The sequence below is a fragment of the Manis javanica genome, chromosome 7 (genome assembly GCF_040802235.1).
Source record: "Manis javanica isolate MJ-LG chromosome 7, MJ_LKY, whole genome shotgun sequence".
NCBI lineage: Eukaryota > Metazoa > Chordata > Mammalia > Pholidota > Manidae > Manis > Manis javanica.
Genome location: NC_133162.1, coordinates 5,674,393 through 5,697,248, shown reverse-complemented (window position 1 = coordinate 5,697,248; position 22,856 = coordinate 5,674,393). Strand labels below are relative to the sequence as shown.

General features: G+C 44.8%; 1 protein-coding gene across 4 annotated transcripts in view; it reads right to left on the bottom strand.

The window, feature by feature from the left end:
• ADAM12 (ADAM metallopeptidase domain 12) overlaps positions 1-22,856 on the bottom strand; it is a 328,481-nt gene that overhangs the window by 278,701 nt on the left and 26,924 nt on the right. For all 4 annotated transcript variants that reach the window (XR_012132960.1, XR_012132961.1, XR_012132959.1 and 1 more), the window contains exon 2: positions 8,863-8,999. Coding sequence is in view for 1 of the 4 variants with exons in the window: in XM_037011665.2 (XP_036867560.2) it covers positions 8,863-8,999 (137 nt within the window). In the remaining 3 variants the exon portion in view is untranslated. The remainder of the gene's footprint in view (positions 1-8,862; positions 9,000-22,856) is intronic.

Genomic DNA, 22,856 nt, shown 5'->3' with positions numbered 1-22,856 from the left:
CAAAAAACCCCAACAAAGATCCACGCACTGCTACAGCTGTAGATGCACTCATCCCACCGGTTCCTGGACTTGCCATGGGAGTGAAGAAGGAGATATCTAAGCTGCACTGTGCATACAGTAAAACAACAAATTTGACTGGATCTATACTGTTGGAACTCAACCAAGAATTAGGAAAAGTGCAAATTGTAGCGCTCCAAAATCTTACAACTACAGACTATTTACTGTTAAAAGAACATATGGGATGTGAACAGTCCCCAGGAATGGGTTGTTTTAATTTGTCTGATTTCTCTCAGGCTGTTCAAGTTCAGTTGGACAATATCCACCATATCATAGATAAGTTTTCACAAATGCCTAAGGTGCCTAACTGGTTTTCTTGGTTTCACTGGAGATGGCTGGTAATTACAGGTATGCTTTGGTTACGTAACTGTACTCCTATTATGTTAATGTGTGTGTGCAATTTAACTAGTAGTTTAAAACCTATACATGCTGAAGTTACTCTACAAGAAGATATGTCAAAGAAATAATCAATCTTCCCATGTTTTCTTCCGCCTGCTACTTCTATAGCTTTTCTTCTTCCCTCCTAATTACAACCCCTAAATAGAATTCATGCCTCATGTCGAATTTACCATGTATCACAATTCTTCCAAGTGGTAAAGACACCTCAAGACAAATGCTGGGCATAGAAGTCACAGGGCATAAATATGCAAAGAAGTAAAAAACTAACCTTTTCAAACAATAAGGCTTCTCTCTCACTTACCAACTTTACATTTCCCTGTATGGCCCCGGAAGATGACTGGTTAGCCAGAGACGGGTAAGATTCCTCAAGGGAGGAACAACCTAAGACAGACACAGTCGCAGGGGGGCCATCAGGTGAGAAATTGGGGATCAACAGAGGTGAGGCTCAGAACCTCCCCCCCCCCCATTCTGAGAGAAATCTTCTGCATACGTGGATGTTTTATTGCCCTTGTCTAGCTTGGATTAACACATAGTCTACAGGCACACACCTGATCATCTACATTTGCTCTCTTACAACACTAAACTATGTTTTCTACCTTTATCTTGCATCTACCTACCACTTCAGCATTTTATTAAAAATAATAATAATAGAGAAATGTGGTATCCACATATAAATCAAGTATAAAAATCAAACGAATATTCATATTTGAACTGACTGTTTATAGTTCATAATGCATGATCAAAACCGAAAGCTTCTGTGACGACTGCCCTTGCACTGTTCACCATGTAACTTATTCACTATGTAAGAATTTGTTCTCCATGTAAGAACTTGTTCGTTATGCTTCAGAAGATTGGAGACTGACGAAAATTAGGCTTGGGGTGGATTAATGATTGTACATTGAGCATTGACCCCCCTATACAGAATTTTATTGTTGTTAACAAGCATTTGATCAATAAATAGGAGAAATGCCCTCACAAAAAAAAAAAAAGTACAGACTTCCAATTGTAAAATAAATAAGTAACCAGGATGAATGTATAGCATAAGGAATATAGTCAAAATATTGTAACAACTTGGTATGGTGATAGCTGGTACCTAGAATTATCATGTATATAAATGTTGAATCACTGTGTTGTACACCTGAAACTAATGTAATACTGTGTGTCAACTACCCTTCAATAAAAAATAATTATCTAAAAAAAAAAAATTGAAAACAGAATTTCATCAAACTCCTTTTCTCCTAATATCAAGTACTATATGCTCTACATGTCAGTCAAACATGGAGAGTCTTACTGAAGGATTAGAAGAAAAAAATTAATAACCTCTGTCTGGTCTGTTTAAATAGTGTAAGCCACCGTGTCTCCTACCATTATCCAGATTTGTTACTTTAAAATGCAATTTTTTAAATAGACCCAGTTCTGTGATGAAGCTAGAGGTGTGAGGTGGAGGTGGGGGAGGGCAGAAGTCACAGAAACTGTAGGAAGATCCGATTCACTAGACAGTTTTTTAAAACAAATGTTATTAAGGCCTTGCTAAGAGGTCACCAGAAATCAAGAGCTAGCAGCACGGTGGAAATGTAGTCTCCAGACCCCTTCAGTGAGTGGCGAGCTCCCGAAGTAGAGGACGGACATGGCCGCACCCAGCACAGCACCTCGGCTTGCTTTCTCCTCTTTCTGGGTTGGCCTAAAAGGCCCTGGCAGGCAGTGGGGGTGGGGCGCTCACCTCCTGGGACCCCCCAGGAATGGGCAAGACCCACAGCAGACACATGCTCCGAGCAGCACCCTCGCATCACAGTGCAGATTTATGAACCTGTCTGGATCCGATGCACACAGGAGAAAAGCTGAAGATTTTTCTGGGAAGCAGCGGAGCACTATGGAGAGAATCCTAGATTCCAAGTTTAAGCAAGGGACCTGGGCTCAGTGCCAGTCCTGTCACTTCACGTTCTGTAGTGTCGCTAATGTCCTCGCCCACAAGTGTGCACGGGGAGGTCATATCTATACGCTCTCGAGCCCAGGGGTTTGCAAACTACAGCCCACCTGTCAAATTGAGCCCACCACCTGTGAACTAGAATGGTGGTACATGTTTAAATGAATAAAAGAATAAAAGGAGGATATTTTGTGACACATGAAAATTATATTAAATTCAAATTTCAATTCCATAAATTTCGCAGGAACACAGCCATGCCCATCATGTAAGCACTGTGTCTGGCTACTTGACACACTGTAGTCAGAGCCGAGTGGCTGTGGGGGCACAGGACCCACACAGAGGGACATATTACTGTCCAGCTCTTCACAGTAAAAGTTTGCTTGCCTTTGGTGAAGCTGTATCCAGGGTCCAAGGGAGATTCTCAGAACTCAGTTTTCTCACCCTTCAGAGGCTTTCCCCTAGTGTCATGGTTCTTAACCAGGGGCAAGTTTGCACCCCCACCCCCACCCAGGGTCATTTGAGATGACATGACTGGAGAGGAGGATGCTACTGGCATCCGGAGGGCAGAGGCCAGGCTTGCTTCTAAACATCCTGCAGGGCACAGGGGGCCCTGCCCCTCATGCACAGCAAAGAACCACCCAGCCCTGTGGTAGGAGGTAAGCCCAGAAAGAGTTAAGGAAAAAGAGGATGGCTGACATTGACAGAGCATGCTGAGAGCTTTGTGTCAGGCAGCCAGGGAACGTTTACTGTCTCCTCTTCAGATGAGGAAACAGGCTTAGCACGGGCTGGTCATGGGCCCGACATCACACAGCAAGGCAGAGTCTATGAGGGAGTCTGAATCCATCCCTGCATGTTCCAATATCTTTGCCCCTTCCACTGCATATGGTATTGATTCTTTTACAACAGTTGAGCTCCCAGAGACACAAGGGTGCCAGCTTTTTCACATCTAGTCCCTCTCCCCAGAAGGGCAGGCACAGTCTTGGCTGGATGGGTTATGTGAGGGCAAAACAGGAGTCAAGGCTTTTAGCAGCCTCCCGTGTGCCAGCCATAGCCTCAAGGGGACTGTCAGGCGAGGGGTGGGCCTTGGGGTCCAATGGGAGTTATGAGGTTAGGGGGACAGACCATCTGAGGAGACGGGACAGTCTAGAAATAATCAACCTCTGAACCACCATACACCTCTTATGGGGAGCTTTGCAGCAGGTATTCTGATGAAATTATATTCTTAAGAGGAAGCATTGCTGGCTGGCCTGTAAGCTGATGTAAGCTCAGTGTTGCATACATCAGGAACACAACCACTGAGCTTCCTCAGCTAAGCTCTGGGTACCACTGGCTGGCCCGCGGTTGTCAGGAAAACTGCGCTTACCAGCAGATTCCCTCCGAGAAGGGGATATCATCCTCTCCTGGGCTGGCCATGTAAACCCACCCATAGGGAGTAACAGGACCCCACCCGGAGCAGGGAGGCACAAGCGAGTAGTTATTCCAGATAAGACATAAGCAACCACTAAGGTGAAACATGTGACATGCCACCAAGCCACCAAAGGCCTCCAAATGACTTAAAAGCACCTGTACTTGCTAGAAAGGTTTGCAAACTCTGCAGAAATGGAGAGGCTCCCAGGGTATACACTGGCCTGTTTGCTCTCTCTTCTGCAGCCCCAGGCCATCTCCACACCAGTGAATCACCTGGGCCCCAAGCACAGAGAGAAGCCCAGAGTCTTCGAGCAAGTGTTGCCTGACCCCCACTAGGTGTGGGGTACTGCACGAAGTGGGGAGGACATAAAGCTGAGGCCACCACCCCCACGGAGGGTGCAGGCTGGTGGGGAAAGTAGAAATATAAACTAGTGGTGACCAGTGGTGACTAGTAGGATGCAGGCCAAAGAGCTGAGCCCCAGGCCACGTGCAGTTAGGGTCTCAGGTGAGCGCAGAAGGCAGAAGTGGTGCACGAGGCAGAGTCTAAAGCAACCTTGGACGTTTCTTTGTTTTTACGTAAGTTCACTATGGCCATATCTTCTCTCCAGGACATTGTTTCTTGGGTTGAGCACAGCCAAGTCGCCTTCTTTTAGGGGTCCTTTTATGTAACGATTTCCAGTTGAAAGAAGTGGAATCACTCCCGGGGAGTGGACTTGCCTGTGAGGCAGGAGCCTGCCTGAGGAAAGAGCACACGCAGTCCGCCCCTCATGCCCCGCTGGCCACAGGGTCCGCAGCTGTGCATGTCTACAGCAGCTGTTTCTGCCATGGCCACAGGCTCAGTTTGCTTGAAGTAAGAGCATGCACAGTATGACATCACAGAGGCACATGTGACTGACAAGGACCAAGGTACCAAAGGACGAATTTGGCTGGGGAGGCCAGGACAAGGTTCACAAGAGAAGGTGCCATTTAAGCTGGGGCTTCAGGTGCCAGGGACCCAGCAGATGCTGAGCATGGGGATAAAGGACAAGGCCTATTTAGGCAACAGGCTGCTCCTGACCAGCCACATGGCTGAGACATGGGAGCCGGGACAGTCGGGACAGCCTGGCCTGCAAAGCAGCTCAGGCATCAGACAAAAGAACCTGGCTTTACAGTCAGATTCCATGCATGGCTCCTGAAGGACTGGAAAACAGGAAGGGGACAGGCTCTACCTGCGGTTTAGACAGACCACCCCACTTGAATCTGCAGAATGTCTGGGGCAGAGGAGGGTTTGGTAAGGCGTAGTAATGGGAATGGAGTAGAAACAGCCCTGCTGGGCCAAGGAAGTCAACAGATGCCTCCATCCTCGATTGGGGGGTACAGGAAGTAACATTCTTATGTTCTAGAGGCTATTAAATAAAGTAAAAAACGTGGGCAGGGGGCTCGGCCCATTTTGGAACACAGTGCCTTTAAGGTGCTCGGCAACTTAGAGCTGGAGGTGCCTGAAATCCATTGGAAGTTGTGACCAAATCTCAGGGGTTCAAGCAATGTGGGTGATGTGGGTTTGAAGTCAACATGGTGAGGTGATCACAGAAAAGGTGCCTGAAAGGGACTTCACACCCAGGAGGAACTTCACACCCAGGAGGGACTTCACATAGGAGATCAAGGGTGGCAGCCGGTGCTGCTGCTGTGGTTCCTGGGGTCCTTTCCCCACAATTGGTGGACAGTGATGCCACAGCAGTGAATTCCATGGCCCATGGGAACCTGCATTGTCAGCAGTGGGCCTAGAAAGAAACTCAGAGGATACCACCAACAGGGGACAAAGCCAAAAAGAGGAATAAAAAGCAAGAATTAAAAACACAAGAGGAGAAACAAGAGAGAATAGGGTCTGGGGAACCAAAGGAAGTGAGAGTTCAAGGGCGAGTGAATCAGTGTCAAGGTCAGTAAGATAAAGAACAGAGGGTGTGCACTGGCTGCAGAAGTCGGGAGGCCACCTGTGGCCTTGGCAAGAGTGGCTGTGACCAAGTGCTGGCTGTGGGAGCTGCTGAGGGTTTTGCAGAGAAAGAAAGGCAGGGGAGAGGTGGGAGGCCAGTGTGGGCCCCCCACCCCAGAAGTCTGATTGGGAAGGGCTGGGTAGGGATGATAATTTGAGGGAAAAGCAGGACTCAGTTTTCTCAGCTGCGAAACAAAGCAAATGGAAATGCATGGAGCAGAATCTACCTCTGACATTTTAATTAGTTGCTATTTGATATTTGAGGCCTGCGATATGCTAAGGGAAGCTTTGGTTTCCTGTTCTAATCTGTTTGCCTTTTTATTTTCCATTTCATATCCTATTTCCATAGTTTTATTCTCATGCAAGAAAGCTGAAAATTAGAAATATCCTGGAGCCGTCAAAGGCTGAGCTCAACTGAGGTCATCTCACCATCAGTCACGTCTTGACATGTCTGCCCAGGCTTGATTTTTTTCAAGACAGGAAATTGGAGATTGTTCCCTAGAGACACCTTAAACTTTCAATTATCACCTCACATTGGTACAGCAGCTTTTCATTTCCAACTGATTTTCACAGCCCTTGTTTCAGTTCATTCTCACAATGACCCTGAGAGGGAGGGAGAGCCTACAACCTTATCCTCACAGTGTGGACCAGGCGACGGAGGGCTGGCAGCACCCCGGAAGCTCTCCAAGGCACAGAAGCTCATATTCTCTCCTTCTCCTCCACTCTTTCAACTAAATTATCAGGGGCAATAACAGTTTGATTCTTGATTTGTAAATGACACAATATCCTATCCAGATATATTTCAATCATAGATGAGACAGAGAATCTGCTGGTACTTTGCCTAAATCAGCTAAACCAGGTTGACCAGCACTCCAGTGTTGAATAGAGCAGCAATTTCTTCTTGTATTGTGGTTCTAAACTTGTGTGCTCACTGGACGTACCTGGGGGCACTTTATCAGAAGGAAGCTACTTGGGCCTTCCCCCAAACCAATGAAATCAAATTCTCAAAGACTGGCTCAGTAGAAGAAACAGGGGAGATGCAAGGGATACAATAGGGGTGCAGGAAGGCAAGAATGCACATCCAAAAGTCTATATTCTAAGGCACAGCAGGCATAATTAGGCCTCAAAAATATTAATGTGCATTTTGTCTGCTTGAATATATGCTCCGTTAATACAGTTTAAAATGAAAATGTTGACTGTTATGTCTGATAGCAAAGAAAGACACATACCTACACACCATTAGCCAGAAACCCTAGTCTGACAACAGGTACATACATCTACCCTGTGGAGAATTACACACATTCACAGGTACCCCTTTTCATGCAGGGTCTTAGAGGTTAATCACCACCTACGGGCACACATAGTAATTAGAGAGCCATAAGGCTGACTCCATGAGCCCCATGACTTGCCAACAAAATGCTGTTCCGCAAGTCACCTAGGCCCCCGTTTCCTTCAATAATGTTAGTAAACTGGAGTTACTTTAGTGACGTATATGCCTACTACTCGCAGAGTTGTAATCCTGGAGGTAGAATCCTAGAAGAGTTGGGACAGCTATCAAATTATAGTTTTTCCTAGTTTTCTACAAACACGATGCTGGTAGCCCATCGTGATCAGATTGTGAGCCTGGCCAGCAGACGTGCGGCTCCCTCCTCCGGCATGCCACAGGATGTCTACAAGGTGGCTGGCTGGTAGGAAGGATGAAGCTAGAGGTCAGAAGCCAGATCCGACCTGAATTTGTCCATTCCAGAGGCGTGCTGAGAACCCTTATCAGCTTGTTACTCCGATACCCCGCCCCCAGGCAGCATTACCAGATAAAAAACAGGACACCAGTTAAATCTGGATTTCAATAAACAACATCCCAAATGTTACATGGGACATATTTACATACACACAAAAACTCATTGCTTATCTTAAGTCCCATTTTAAAAGCACATTCTGCATTTTTATTTGCTAAATCTGGCAATCCTACCACCAGGGAAAGCCCCAGTAACAGCTTCCAACACCCAAGGCACTTAAGATTGTTTTATATTTTTGTATTATTAATTAGTACTTATAAGGATTTTAAATAATATTTTATGAAATAGTATACTTTTCTGCATCTATCGTATCATTTCTAATTTTGCAGATTAAGAGCATGATGACATTTTCTTTAATGTCTTACATTTTTCTTCCTGGAAATATCACCAAAATCACTGTGATTAACTTTTACTTTTGTATCTTCAACTTGAAATAGTCTCCACAAAACAGAAATATCCAAAAAGTACAGATTTGGCATTTGGATCCTTTAATAACCGAACATCCAACCTTCCCAAATGCTCCACTTGAAACCGAAAGCCTCTTTACAAAATAAATTAATGATGTAAATCATATTATCATTCCTCACTTAAGGTGGCCCACTGCAGCCCTTCCAGAAAGGTACAGAGGATTTTTCACAATCTCAACTGCTCTTTAAAAAAAAATCTGTTTTCTATTATGAAAAATAATCTAACATAACACAAGGACAAAGCCATCTGTATGATCTCTCCAAAGAGCTCATATTTCTATAGATTTTATCACTTTCCAGCTATTCCAACAAGTTCTGAAATTTGAGAAAGTCATGCAGATTTGGCAGATAAAACTCATCAAAATATTAAATTTAATCACCAATATTACAATTATTTTATATCATTCTTTCATATCATAGAAGGTCCAATCAAAGGCATCAAAGTAAAACGTATAAGGCTGCATTAAAAGCAATTACAGACTTTTTAAAAGTTGAATTATAATGTTTCTGCCAATAATCAATAAAACCAAAATGTTGATGAAATACACACAAATACAGAAAAATACCAGCACTCAAGTAAAACAAACCCAGAAGTTTTATATCTGGAAATGTCATCCCTGGTGTGCATGAACAGTAACTCACAACAGATGCAAATAATCTTCATCAGAACAATCACAACAAAATGGGTTTGTATTTCCTTACAAATAAAGATTTCTCTTTATAAGGATAAAGTTAGCATTAAAATAGATAAAGACAAAACTTGAATGAAAGAGTATGAATGCAGTTAATGGGATTTCAAAACTTCAGCCACTAAAAAATCAAGTGAAAAACAAAAAAACTGACCTTTGAGTCAATACTCTTCATGGGATTCCAGGGGTCTTTGTTCACAAGAGAGCCACTGACTACTTCATAAGCTCCTCCCTGGCTCCTCCTTCCGGCCTGTTGCGTGAAAGGTGCTAATTTTCTTCCCAAGTTCACCCCTGCACCAAAAAGAAAACAGCCTTGTTCTTCATTCTAGTCACGAGAGTTTGGCATCAGGAGGTTATGACATAAATGACTGAAAATATTTGGAAGTTGAAGAAGCCAGGGAAACACCATAACCTATCAAGTCATGGCAAGTGTTAAAACTGATTAATTCTCTGTTGACCCCATCAAAACATTTTGTAACTTAAATCAAAAGCTAATTTTTTCTCCAAGCTCCGTGGCCTGCACTGGGTGATTATCATAGAGCATATAATCCCATCCTTCAACAAGCAACAAAACACACAACCGGTGACGTTTTCAATGATGAATTAATGCTTTGCTTAAGATTCACTCTCTATTAAACATTTCAAGGCTTAGGCTGTATTAAGACTAAATCCATTTACTTAAGTCCCAGTGAATCAGTTCAACCCAATGCCAATTCTCCACTCTGTACTTACGGAGGCTAATTTTATATACTTCAGTGAGTGATTCTATAGACAAAATGAATTTGCCAGTTCAGACTGACAAGACTGGTTTATGTAAAAAAAGAAAAAAAATTAAGTCATTCAATAAACTATTATATGATCCTGTTTCTTGGGGTCTTGTCTGTTGAACCAGCTAATGTACAGACACAGGTTCAATTTAGCCCCACTTCCATAAACAATCCTAATGGAAAGTATAACATTTTTCTCTTCTGGACAGTGTATCACTTTCTTAACAAATACGGTAATTTCCCTGGGCTGGCTCTCCTATGAGGTCACGCTCCTGCTATTTGGTGCGACCACAGTGTATCCCTCAAGGTAAAGGATGGGAGCAGATTCCCTCATATGTTATTCCCATTTCTTCAACCAGGACTCATAATTTTCAGACCTGAGTCATAACAGCACAGTTTTAAGTTACTAAGGAGTTCACATTTATTGGGCACAAATGGTATTGAAATTTTAATCCTAGACATTTTATAGTTCCCCAAATACTTTTAAATCCACACCATTTTATCATTCTCAATGTGGAAGTCTCAAGTCACATTCAGGTTACAAAAGGATTACTACTCAAGTATTAACTGTCTGACAGCTTCTCCAGAAAATTCTCAAACTGGTCACAAAGCATGTAAAATCCCCAGTTGAGGAGGGCCAAGAGGACAGAGATGAACCCTAAGTTAGGTATATGGTCAGTGGCAGAGAAGGTGAGGGGGGCCCCTCAGCCACGTGGGAGGAGACAGCAAGGACCATGAGCCAGGTGGGCAAGGAGGGGTGGGCCTGGGGTGCTCAGGGCTGGGATGAGCTGAAGCTTCAGGGGATGGGCCATATACGGATGAAGAGATTCTTGCACTGGAAGGGAAACAATGGAGCAGCTAAGACTGCTGCAGAGAGCAGCCAGGACAGTGAAACATCAGGGCTACCTATGCTCGAAACTCTTCTGTAAATCTTAAATGATTCCAAAAAAGAAAACCGAGGAGATGGGCGCATGGTGGGGAGGGCTACTCTTGATGCACAGGCCAGAAAAGACCTTTATTTGTTGGAATTGGGAGAAAACAAGCTGAGATGTGAAGATGAGAACCTTCCAGCCCCACACGGAGCTTCGGGAAGAATGTGTCGAGGCACAGCAGTGCTTTCCTTTCCCATACAATGTGGCGGAGCATGGAGCGGCCTGAGGGAGAGAATATGCGTGGAGCAGGAGAATATCAGCTGGTTTCATGGCCATCATTCCTGAAGCTTTGCTAAGACCCAAGTCTCTTGCTCTGGATCCTCAGTGGGACCCTGGGTTGGAATTTGCAGAAACAAAGTGAGTTCTGATGCAGTGATACACCTCCTGCAAAGGTGGACCACAGAGTGCAATTAACAGACCTTAGCCTGAAAGAGAGCTGGTGTGTTATTTGAACTGGATCAGGAAGGCTTTGAAATATAGGCAACTACAGAGTCAAAACTGGAAATCCATGTGCGTGTCCCCTTGACCAACGAAAACCAAGCCACATGCCCAGAGTCATCATGGACACTATTTTAACCTCTTGGAAACTCAGGTAAAACTGTTAAGTAAGTGATTGAAAGCATGTTAAACTTTCCTCTTTATAAACAAGCTGGTCTGATTATAAGCTAGCTATACCTGGCGATTCTGTGAAGTTTCCAACACAAGTAAATCATTCAATTGAGCAGTTAATCCCGAATCCAATTGTCCAAGGGCTAGTTAAATCTAAAACTGGCTTCTCGAATCACCCACTGCCCAATGCAGTGGGGAGGGCAGGGTGGTTCCCGTGGGGATCGCTCGCACAGAGGCCTGGAAGATCTTCACCCGGGTCTCAGATACTTGGAGGAAAAGTCTTTGCATTTAGTAGATCTCACTTGAGAAGCGGGATGTCTTGGAAGGAAGGAGATGGCACCATGAAATCCAGGTCCCCTGCAGCAGAGGCACTAGGGGAGGCGGCAAGTCCACACCCTTGATTTGGGGGGAGCTGGGAAGCCTTTGCGGGACCTCTTATTTGATAATCAAGCTAAAATTGCCCAAACCAAATACAAAGAACATTCTTAGCCCTTGGGACCTTTTTCCTCCGAGACTTTTAGTAGCAGAGAAAAGACGGTTACTTTCTCTCCTGAAGGCAAAATGTTCCAACCACAGAACATTTCCCTTTTCACCCACATATTCCAGCATCTAAATCCAAAAGAAGTCCTTTTGGGCTGAATTTTTTTCTTCCTCTAACAGGCTTTATTTCTAAATATTCCAAAGAGAGTGGAGAGACAGACTATGCCAGAACTTGTAGGATATTGTGCAACCTTTTTAAGAAACTGAGTGATACACTGCTGGCCAAGTACAGTATTTATTACCTGTACACATGGATAACGAAGTCATCGCTCAGCTTTTTAATTGGTTGCACAATATCCCCTGTAGTCGGAAGGCTGTTTCTTATGAGCTTTGCTTATGTATTTATACACTGGTATTTCTTTAAGATGATGCAAATAAAAATTTTATTTGTGCTGCAAGGATAGACAGAATAAATTATACACAGCTGTGGGATATCAGAACGTGTTTTATGGAGTGATCTTGTTGACAAACCATAAAAGCAGGTCCTGAGTGATGTGTACATTCAAGCCCTAGAAACCCAAAGAAAAAATACACAGTTCATTACAAAATAGACCGTTCGCATGCCTTTTGTTTTGCCTATTAGCTGGGCATCAACAAAACTCAGTTGCCTAAATTTTTAAAAAATGTGAATAGTTTATACTGGGGAGGGACTTCCGGCTTTCTTTGTTCCTATTGTTACGTAACCAGATAGAGTGCTTGCCATTTTGATGAAAAGGCCTGTTTGCTTCAGTCCCATAGTGGAAAACACAACAGATGTTTTGGTTTCTAACACAGTTATCTCCTGGTGACAACTAGCTCCGCCTGCCCACAGGAAGCGTGTGTGCCTCCTCTGCTTGTCACCTCGTCCAAGCTTGTCATCTTCAGCCCTGGTTACAGCTGGTCAAGAGAGAAATTAAAGACCCAGTCCCTCAGGCAGCATCTCTGCAGTGATGACTTTTAAGGTCTTGGAAAAGCCAGCAGTGAAGACACTCCCCCGAAGTGACTTCTGCTCCCCTCCCAAATTACCCGAGCCGGGCTGCCCGTGGGAAGTCCTGTCCCATTCCTGGTCTGGCCCAGCCTCTTTTGTCTTGCTTACCAAGGGAGGTCCAGACCACCCAGACACCCACCTAAGTCAACAGAGTCAGAGGCTGGCACAGAGCTCTGAGAGGGCGAACCGTGAACGTCTTGGAGCCACAGACCTAGCCCTGGTTTTGAGTCCTCTCTGACTTGTGGCCCTCAAAGTCTGCAGCCGAGATTCTGCCCTCTGCAAAACAGGAACCACATCCTCCCCCCTCCAGATTCTCATAGGGTTAAGGAAGCTCAGATAGGTCGGTGCGGTCAAAGGGCTTTCCAAAGCTTAGTGCTGGAAGTCAGCCTAATAATAGTTTAATTATTCAAGTTTCCTGATTTCTAGCAGGGTTTGTGTGACCAAACCACACTAACGGTGTGAAAATGACAACTATATACCAATGGTTAGAAAATGCCAGGGGTTAGGTGCTGGGGGGCATCCATTCAAGCCACCCTTGGGCCACTGGGGGAAATAAACTCCGAGGAGATTGCTCGTCAAGACAGAACTGGAACATCACACCTGGAGGTCAGACTTCTACTGGGGAATCATTATCAACACCTAAACGAACCAAAGAGAGAAGAATTTATCTGAGGCACCCAAAGTAGGATAACGATTAATATTCTTTTTACCTGGAGAGGAAAAACTTGAGATGGCTACTGATAGCGGCCAAAGAATCTGGGGACAAGGCCCCGGACACTCATAAAGCATGTTCCTGAGTCCCAAATGCCTGAGAGCTGACGGAGATGCTACAGAACCGGCGGAGCAGCTCCTTGTCTCGGCAAACTGCAGTGACAACGTTCCCGTGAAGGACAAGTGTGTTTCCCTGGCTCAGACTCATACCTGCAGTCCTCGCCGAACAACAGTGTCACTCATTCATCAGATTCCCTGGGTGTAAATTAGGGATGCGATTCTAAAATGGCCTAGGCCAGGGATGCTCAAAAGAACCATGGCAAAAGTTCATCTGAAAAGAGCAGTTCTACCATGAAAAACTCTGAGAAAGCATTCAGCCAGACAATCGAGGTCAACATCAACCGTGATAAGTCACACTGCTGGTATGTGATGAAAGTGACACTTGACCTCTGTGATCTTACTCTGCAAAACCCACAACCCCAGTCTAATCTTGAGAAAAATGCCAACAGAGGTGCATGCCACACACCAGCACATGTCAAAGTCGTCAAGGCCACTATAAACAAAGAGAGTCTCAGAAACTGCCACAGGCAAGGGGCACCTCAGGAGGATGACCACTAAGTGTGATGTGGTATCGTGGACGGGGTCCTGGAGTGGTGAAAGGACATTAGGGGGAAAAAACAAGGAAATATGAACAAAACGTGAACTTAAGTTACAAAGTTATGTCACTATTGGTTCACTAGTTATAATCAATGTACAACAGTAACATAAGGTGTGAATACAGGGGGCACTGGATGTGGGGTATGTGGGAACTATCCAGACTCTTCTCAATTTTCCTATAAATCTAAAATTGTCCTTTAAAATAAAATCAGTTAAAACATCTAATCTGAATCTTGCAAGCATAATGGCGTTCTGAAGCAATTCAATGTCTAAAGGCTCAGAGATGACTGGTTATCACGGAAGGCTCCAAATTCTAGCAAATTGGAACGCTTGCGATAGCAATTGAAAGGGCCCCGAGTACCTCCAGCATATTCTGGAAAACACAGAAACAAGTTGTCATAAAAACTTTAAAAATTTTGGATTATTGACTACAAGGCTCTGAGAAAGAACCGAAGTTTAAGAAGGTTTTAGGGATTACTGAGTGACATTCACAGGAATAGTTTGATAAAAAGTTATTCAAACAGTGACAAATTCCCTCAGTATCAGAGGGAGGCTGCAGCTGTCCATACCAGCAGGCTAAGTCATGTGACACACCCCGTGTAAGGCAGCCCCGGTACTTTGCGCCAGAGGACAGGACACATCCTGCCCACCACGGGCTCTATGGGTTGCGCCAGTCAAGCTTCTGACCCTCCTTGATGCCGGTTTCTTTATGTGACCATCCACAACAGAGGGCTGGGCCAAGTGAGATCACGCATGCAAAGTGTATATGGATGTCATTTAGCTTCGATTTTTGTCTGTGGTTTTTTACAAAATCAGGCTTTGGAATAAAATACACCAAAATGCTCTCGCATTTTTTTCCCAAGTGTTGGGGCTATGAACTCATTGTTTTTCCTCTTTACATTTGTATGTATCTCTGATTTCTCTATAATTAGCACATATTACTTTTATGATGGATAAAATATAAACTTAAAAAAAGATGATGAATCATTTGGACTTGTGATGACAAACGGAATGAGTGTTTTACTTCCTTCCCAGCTTTCCTGGCACCACAGATACACAGCCGTGGGCATGCCAGAGGACAGAGCCCATTTGGGAACAAAAGCAATCAAGCACTGTGGAACAATTATGGTTTTGAAAAGAGGTTTTATATGTTATTTCAGAATGCAAAGAAAGCTGGTTATAGCTTCCCATAAATGTTTCAAATGGATTCACACCCCGAGTACAAGTTATCTCTACTACACGTAAAAATAATTTTTCATGCTCACAGTGTCTCTCATCTGTGGGGGGGCAAAATTATTTACATTAACTTACATTTTTATACCCCTTTACAGGTTATTAGAGGCTAATGCAAGTCCTAGTTTACAAATGGTCAGAGCTACAAAGTTAAATGGGTTATTCCTAATGTTGCCCAGTAATAAATGGCAGAATAGCAAAACCCAAGCCCTCTGCATTTCAAATACATTAATTCACTTTGTCCTTCATAATAGGGACAAAGACATGCTAGAAGAATTATTTGTAATACTTCTGGGGTGGGGGGGAGGGAGGATTCAGAATTTTCTGGTTTACTTTGCAAGAAATGATGTAAGGGATAATATGGAACCAATTATTAAAATCTATACCCCAGGAGAATTTTTGGATACTAACAGCAAAAGGAGAGTGGAAACTAGTTTATTCCACTATTATTGTGAAATTGTTAAGTGGAATTAAATAACAAGGAAAGAGCGGTCATTTTGCATCTACACTAAAGACCCAGTTCCACATCCGGGCACCAGGTAATATCCCCACTGCCCCGTTTGCCATCATGGAGCCCCTTCTGCCAAAACAGCCACCCGATTGGCAGCACTTGGCGATTCTGGTTTTCTTCCACATCTCTGACCAGGTCTTGCCTTCATTGTACTGACTGCTCCAGCCTCCTTCTCTCCTGGGGGGACTTGAACATCACCCACATCTCAGCTCTTGGCCATCTTCCCTCTTCTACTCTCAAATGTCCCCTAGAGAACTCATTAATTTTTAGTTGATGTTGCCCAAATCAATATTTTTCCATCTGGCCAGTTCACCCAAGCAGAGCCTGTATCACAACATCTCCTGGACATTTCAATTCCAATGTCTTGTCTCCATCACCTCAAAGTCAGCATGTTTAAAAATCAAAGGCTTCACTCCATCCCCCAGTCAGAAAACAAAGCATTTCTATCTTATCTATCTGCCAATGCTGCCAGCACTCGCCACTCCCGCGGTCGCAGAGCTGGGTGGTTGGACACAGTCACCCGGAGTCAACAGCTCCATCTGGGTGTTTTGGGCTTCGCTGTGTCTGTCTTTTGTTTCCTAAAAACTCTCCTACATCGTAAGTGCTTCTAGATGGTCTCATCTTCTCTTCCTCTTCCAATCTTAAAGGAGAGGGACATTTGATAAGAGCAGAACTCTGTGACATCAAGAGAATTTGAACATGAATGCCCCAAGGAAGAGAGCGCTTAGTGGGTCCTCAGCACAGCAAGGCAGTCCGTATGGCTAAAGGGGAGTGAGTAATGGGATGGAGAGAGGTGAGAGCAGAGGTACAGGGGGTGGGCAAGGCCTAGATCGTGGTGGGCCTTGCAAGGCAGAGTTTGGGTTTTGAGTACAGTGGGAAGACATTCTACAGTTTTTAAGTAGAGTATATCATTCATACTTGAAATTTCCTTTGTCTGAGAATGGAGTGTATGAAGGCTAGAGAGAAATGGATACATGAGAACTATTCACAGGGCAAAAATGCAGCATTGAGCATAGGTTTCCTAATCGATAATGATCTGTAGATGACAAGGGTGAACTCTAACTACAACTGCTATGCACCAGGCCCCATTCTAACCCTCCACAAACCTCACAGCAACCCTATGATGTTTATCCCTGCTTGATAAATGAGGAAACTGAGGCACAGAGCAATTAAGCAACTTGCCTAGGGTCAAACAAATCACGAAGTCAGAAAACCAACTGATACAGCCACATTCTAGGATCTGTGCTCCAGTTGTATGGCGTGATCAACAATCACTGGCCAGCAAAACTTGGAGTAAACTCAAATTCCTTCCTGAATCCTACAAGTTCTGAACCTCATCGCCGGATGGCTCCATCTTGCTCACTCTGCTGCGATCACACTGACCCTGTCCTGACCCGTCCACATGCCCAGCTATGTTCTTCTACCTCATGTTCTTTGCATTTGCTGTTCCCCTGCTAAGAAGCCTCTCCTCTCACCCAAATCACACTATTCATGTCTCAGCTCACATGTTACCACCCAAGCAGCTGCCTGAGTTAAATATCCTTCCATCCCTTCCTCCCAGCCCAGTGTCTTCTCTGGCCCTTCATCCTACTTTGTCCCTTTTGTAGCATTTATCAACACCTGAACCTATTTATTCAGCCTTTAGTCTTTCTCCATCACCCTGCCCTTCGATCTAAAATGGCAAGAGGTAGGGGCCTTGTCGGTCAAATTCACTGCTCTATCCTCATGAGCAGACAAGTATTTAATGAATTATTACCAAACAAACGAAAATAGTTCCACAACCCGGTTGTGATCATAATGACAGAGGGGAGCGGTCTGGGGCTTGGTTCTCATCTTGGAGGTTCTGACAGGTGATGGATTTTATGCTCACCCAGCAATGTCTGGTGCCCTGTAGGTCAATGCACAGAACCAAACCACATGAGTCTTATTTATTAGCCAGAATTCTAATTTACTTAGTTTTAATGAGAAGGATCTGGCAAGGCAACCAGAATCCTCATCTAAGGCCTTTTGCTCATTATCTTCCCAGCAGGAAATCTTCCTTGAGAAGCCAAATTAAGATCAGAGCAGAGAACTAAGGGAACCATAACAGAAATCGTCATCGTGGAAGCCTGTTTCCTTCTCAACTCCGGAGTGCGTCCCTGCCATGCTAGCCAAGGGAGAGCTGACTCTCAGCAAGAATGTGAGGACAGGCTGATTCCTTGAACTTGAATGCATTTTCTATAGGCTTGGCACATTCTTGAAAGCTAGCCCTCAAATGCTTATTAACTCACAATGTACTGACTCACATACCAGCATTTAGAACACTTCATCTTCTTTACGAGAAAAATGCGCTTGGAGTTTTCACTCGGGTTGATAGACCTGAAGCCCCGTGCGTCTTAACGAGCAAACCCAAGAGTTCCAGGGTGCAGTGGCAGGGCTACAGGCTCCTTCGAGTCCCGCGCCTTCTGCGGGCACTTTCCCTTCCCCCTTCTCCACCTGCCGGGCACTCGGCTGTGGGCAATCCTGCAGCAGTGTGGGCATGACGGGGGTGAGCACGGCAGGACTGGGAGTCCTGGCTTCAAGTGAGGATGGGCGGTGAGTGGGAATTCGTCAGGGAATGCCTGCCTGAATCCTAATGGCCAAGGGTGAAGCCTGGCTATCTGGGGGTAGGTGCTGATAGGATCTGTCATTTTAAGAAATGTTACTTTAAAAACGTTCATTTTGAAAATTTAGGGTGTTAAAGAGAGTTAATTTTACTTAATTTTCTAGTTGCTGACTTTTCCTATTGAATTGGGGACACCCAGAGAGGAATCCTACTTCAAATAGTCAGACAGGGTAAACAAAAGTATTGTAACCCAGGGTTAGAGTCCTGAGGTCAGAGAAGTTTTAATTCTATGTGATCTGACAATATTTATTATGCACACAGGAGGACCTGGGAGCATTTTAAATATTTCCATTAGAAATACCTTTCTTCTCAGTTTTTGGAGACTGAGCGATGGGCTTAACTGGCTTTCAACGTTTGCTTCATCTTACACAGATAAAGCCAGAAAGATAAAACTGTTCAGTTTAGGAACTTTTAAACAATTTTCCTCTCAGTAATACCCAGCCTTATTCTGATCTAGTCCCTCAAGATAAGAGAACTAGTGGGCCCAGCCCGTACTGGCCACCAAGTATCTTATCAGAGCAAGTGCATTTGTGGGCTGAATGCCGTTGCCTGGTTTAAAATTCGCACTAATGATGCATTAGTTGTTCTAAATGGGCCTTTCATTCTCAGTAAATTAGCACTGGTATGTCCTCCAACTGCCTGCGCTATGAGGGGACTGTTGGCAGTCCTGGGAGCTGGCCCACCTTTTCCTCTGTCAGCTTCTGGTCACATGGTGGAATCCACAAGCAGGCACGGCTGCCCTTGGCCTCCCCACACAGGGAGTGCTGGAGCGGCTGGGTGGGCAGTGCGGGGTGGGGGTGGGGGATGGGCAGGGTGCCCCTACCCCCACCAGGCTTTGCTGGATCTGAAACACAGCCATTCTCCATTCATTCAGCAATGACTGGGCCCTGGAAGACTGACAATCATTTATAAAGAAAAAGCCCTATACAAAATATTCAGCCATTTGTAAAGAAAAAAAAAAAACATTTCTTCTTTGTCTTAATGTGCATTAATTTGTCACTGAAGTTGAACTTTTTCATATTTTTATCAGTTTTCATTTCTTAATCTGGGATTTATTTGTTCATTTCTATGGCCCACTTTTAATTGTTCTCATCTGTTCTTATTTATATGAAACGTTCTGTGTTAAGAATACTAAACAGGCTTATTTCTAAAGCAAACAGGGGCTGCAGCAGCCGGAATCCTCCCCGGGGAGTTGGGGGCTGGCTGTCCCATCCAGGGGTGACTTCCCTTCAGTGGCTCGCCGAGGCTTGAGGTGCTGTAGGGTAGGAGCTCCCAGCACTGCAGGGGCCTTCCTAAGGTACTTAACTGAGTACATGGTACTTAACTTTAAAGAATTAAAGACGACTTGGAAAAAGAAAGCCTTTGGCGTAACACCTCGTCCACCCTAGGTGCTGAAGTGCTCAGTTACAAGTGCCTGTTACAGAGAAAAGGAACAAAAGAAAGAAACTTTCTCTGAGTGTCAGTTTCCTGCCAGCTTCTATGGTGCGGGTCCCCTTTCCTTAAATAAGCTTGAGTCTGCGCCCAGGGAACATCGAGTCTAACCAAGAGACTGAATGGGAGAGCACCCTGAGCAATCAGAGCCGAAGCAGAAGACTGACGCAGGTGAGACGGCGCAGGAAACCTTCACAAACGGGGTGCCAGTTACACCAGACTTGGGACAGGTGGGACGTGGGTGTTCGCATGTGGGGGGAAGGAAGGAGGGAGTAGGTAGGAAAGAGGTGGGGGAGGAAGTCTTCTTAGACCCCTACTCCAGCTCTGCCTACATGGCATGGGTGCAAACACCAGGAGGTTAAATGGGAGGAAATGGGTGTCCATGAGGAGAAAAGGGATCTTAACCGTGTCCAGTCAGTGTGCAATAGATGTGACCCACTGGTCCGCTTTCACACCTTATTCTAACAGAACACCTGATTTTATTCCATGGAAGGGCTGGACTGACATTTCCTCCATCTCTAGCCCACACGGACTCTCAAATCTCAAAACCTTCATCACTGAGGAAAGTTCTTTGATAGTCACCGCTTATGAGAACAACCAATTGGGATCTATATGGATTTGCCAGATTTTGCAAACAAAAATATAACTTCCAGTTAAATCTGAATTTCAGATCAACAATGAATGACTTTTTAGTAGAAGTTTGTCCCAATATTGGAGACATGCTAAAAAAGTTTGATGTTGATCTGAAATTCAGATTGAACTAGTTCTCTGATTTATCTGGCAGCCCTAGACCCAGGCTCCCTTGAACAGTTCACTGCCCACAAAGCCAAAAATTTTCAATCAATTCTTAGGAACACATTCAAGTTCCAAAATTTTAAGTTAACATGGGAATGACTAAACCATAATTATTTTCAACCAATTCAGAGTGTATGACAATATTTTCTATGGCACAGAATCTGAGCCCAAACAACCCAGTGACATATTTTGAAGGGGGGAAAATAGATTTTAAGCTCACTCAAGAACACACCTCTTAAGTAACTGGATCCTCTTAATCTTGCAGCTTGTCTAACCCAACTGCTGGAAACAAAGTCTATACACAATAAAGAGTTCCATTCAGGGGTCCACACGACTCCATCCATCACTGAAGCACATGTTTGGCACAGATTGAAAGCCAAAAGCAGTCCAACAAATATTTCAAAACTGAATTTATATCTTTCTAACACATGGTTTATGTACGGATGTAATACCTAGAGAGCTCTGCAGTTTTCAAATAATATCCTGGCCAAACTACAAATGATGTCTGCAGCAGACCACAATACCAGAATTATTAGCTTTCTTCAGCATATTTAAAAAGCAAAGTTTATGAGATGGCCGCTGCCAGAGATGCCTGTCTAAGTATGCAATTGTTAAAGGAGGAAGAATCCAAATACACCCACAATAAGGTAAATATGGGCAGAATTCCTTATACAAAAAGGAAGCTCCTCTTGAAAGCTTCAACTTCAGAATGCAATTATCAAGGATGGCAGCTCATATTTTGATAAAATTTTGCAGCACTGAATTTCTCTTCCATCTAGGAAAACCACTTGGACATCAAATCTATAACAAAAGTAGACAATTTAGGACAATGGCCTGCTTCTGTGGGCAGGCACGCTTAGGTATACCAATCTGTTTTGCTAAGTGGCTTTCCCTTAAGACAAATTTCTAGATGAAAACAAAAAGATAAATATTTTGTTTTCAATGTCAAAAGCCACATATGGGTAGATTTATCTTTTTTTTCCCCATCTTCTTAATTTTTCCTCCCATGATAGCAAGTGGACACAGCTTCAGTCAGTCAGAGAGCAGACTGTATTTGCCACTGGCTGGCCGGTGATATTCTTGTAAATATTTCACTACCTTCCTTGTTTCCCAAGAAGAAAATGGAAAAATCAAAACAACTAGAAGCAGGCAGGGTCCACACGCTGGCACACCCTGGGGCTCTCACTCTTCCAGTGTGTCCTGAAGATCACTTTCCGTGAGAACTGCTGGGTGGGGAGCAGAGAAATTGTCACATCGATTTTCTGTGGAAATAATACAATTTGTATTTTGTAACTTGACAGTATCAGCATAAATCAGAGCCACATGGAGAGAAGTGCTCCCCCTGAAAACACCCCCCCCACACACACATACACAGTCTGCTGAGCTCTCTGGAACTCCAGCGAGCAGACTTTGAGAAAGGGAGGGGGCAGAAGGGAGAGGAATTCAGGCCAAGGACGGTGGCGGCTGCCTGCAGGGTTGTGGTGACAACAGGCTCCCTTTGCCCTACATTGTCACTAGCATTCTAGGACACCTACCTTTGCTCATTTCTTGAGGACTTTGTAGGGCAACTTGTATGAGCGTGTGTCCTAAATGGCAGTCCTGTGTGGGGCATCTTCTAGTTGCCAGGCACTTACCAGTTCACAAAAATGCCATGGTTGGTTGTATGCACCCCATTCTACCGATGGGTGGGGATGGGGGGTCGCTGGGAACTGATTCTCAGGGAAGCCAGAGACCTTGCCAGACCTCATGCCCCAAGCAGCTGGCAGAGGACTGGCTCACACCCCAGGGCTTTACCTGGCCGTGGTCACCTGAGACCCAGAGTCGCCGTGGCCACGGCTGCTGGGCGACCCCCGGTGCCCCCTCCCTTATAAACTTCCCCACTTTCTAGTCCCGCTGGCCTCCATCTCTCTGAGACACACGACCCCCCACCCTCCCCTGTGGCATGTCCTAATCAGTGGCTCAAGTTAAACAAAACTGGGTTTGGAAGGCAGGAGCAGGCAGACCTCCCAGAGAAGCTGGGTTGTGGTGAGAGATGCCCTAAGGTCCAGGCACTGCTCTCTCAGCACAAAGCTGGTGCCAGGCACACCTTGGCCCCCTGACCTTCTCTCCGCCCCCCGGTTTCTCCTCCAGCTCCAGATTTCCTACAGCTGCCTGGACCTGACCTCTGCAGCCACATGCAATCAGCATGGTCTGCAGTGTGATGGACAGGACGGTGCTCTGTGTCTGGGAAGTCACTCTACACGCTCCAGATACAACAGATCCCTGTCCACTGGAGAGCCACCCGGAGCCTCCCACGGGGCCTTCCAAGCACCGTGTGCCCTCCTTGACGTCAAGCTTGGCATGTGGTCATC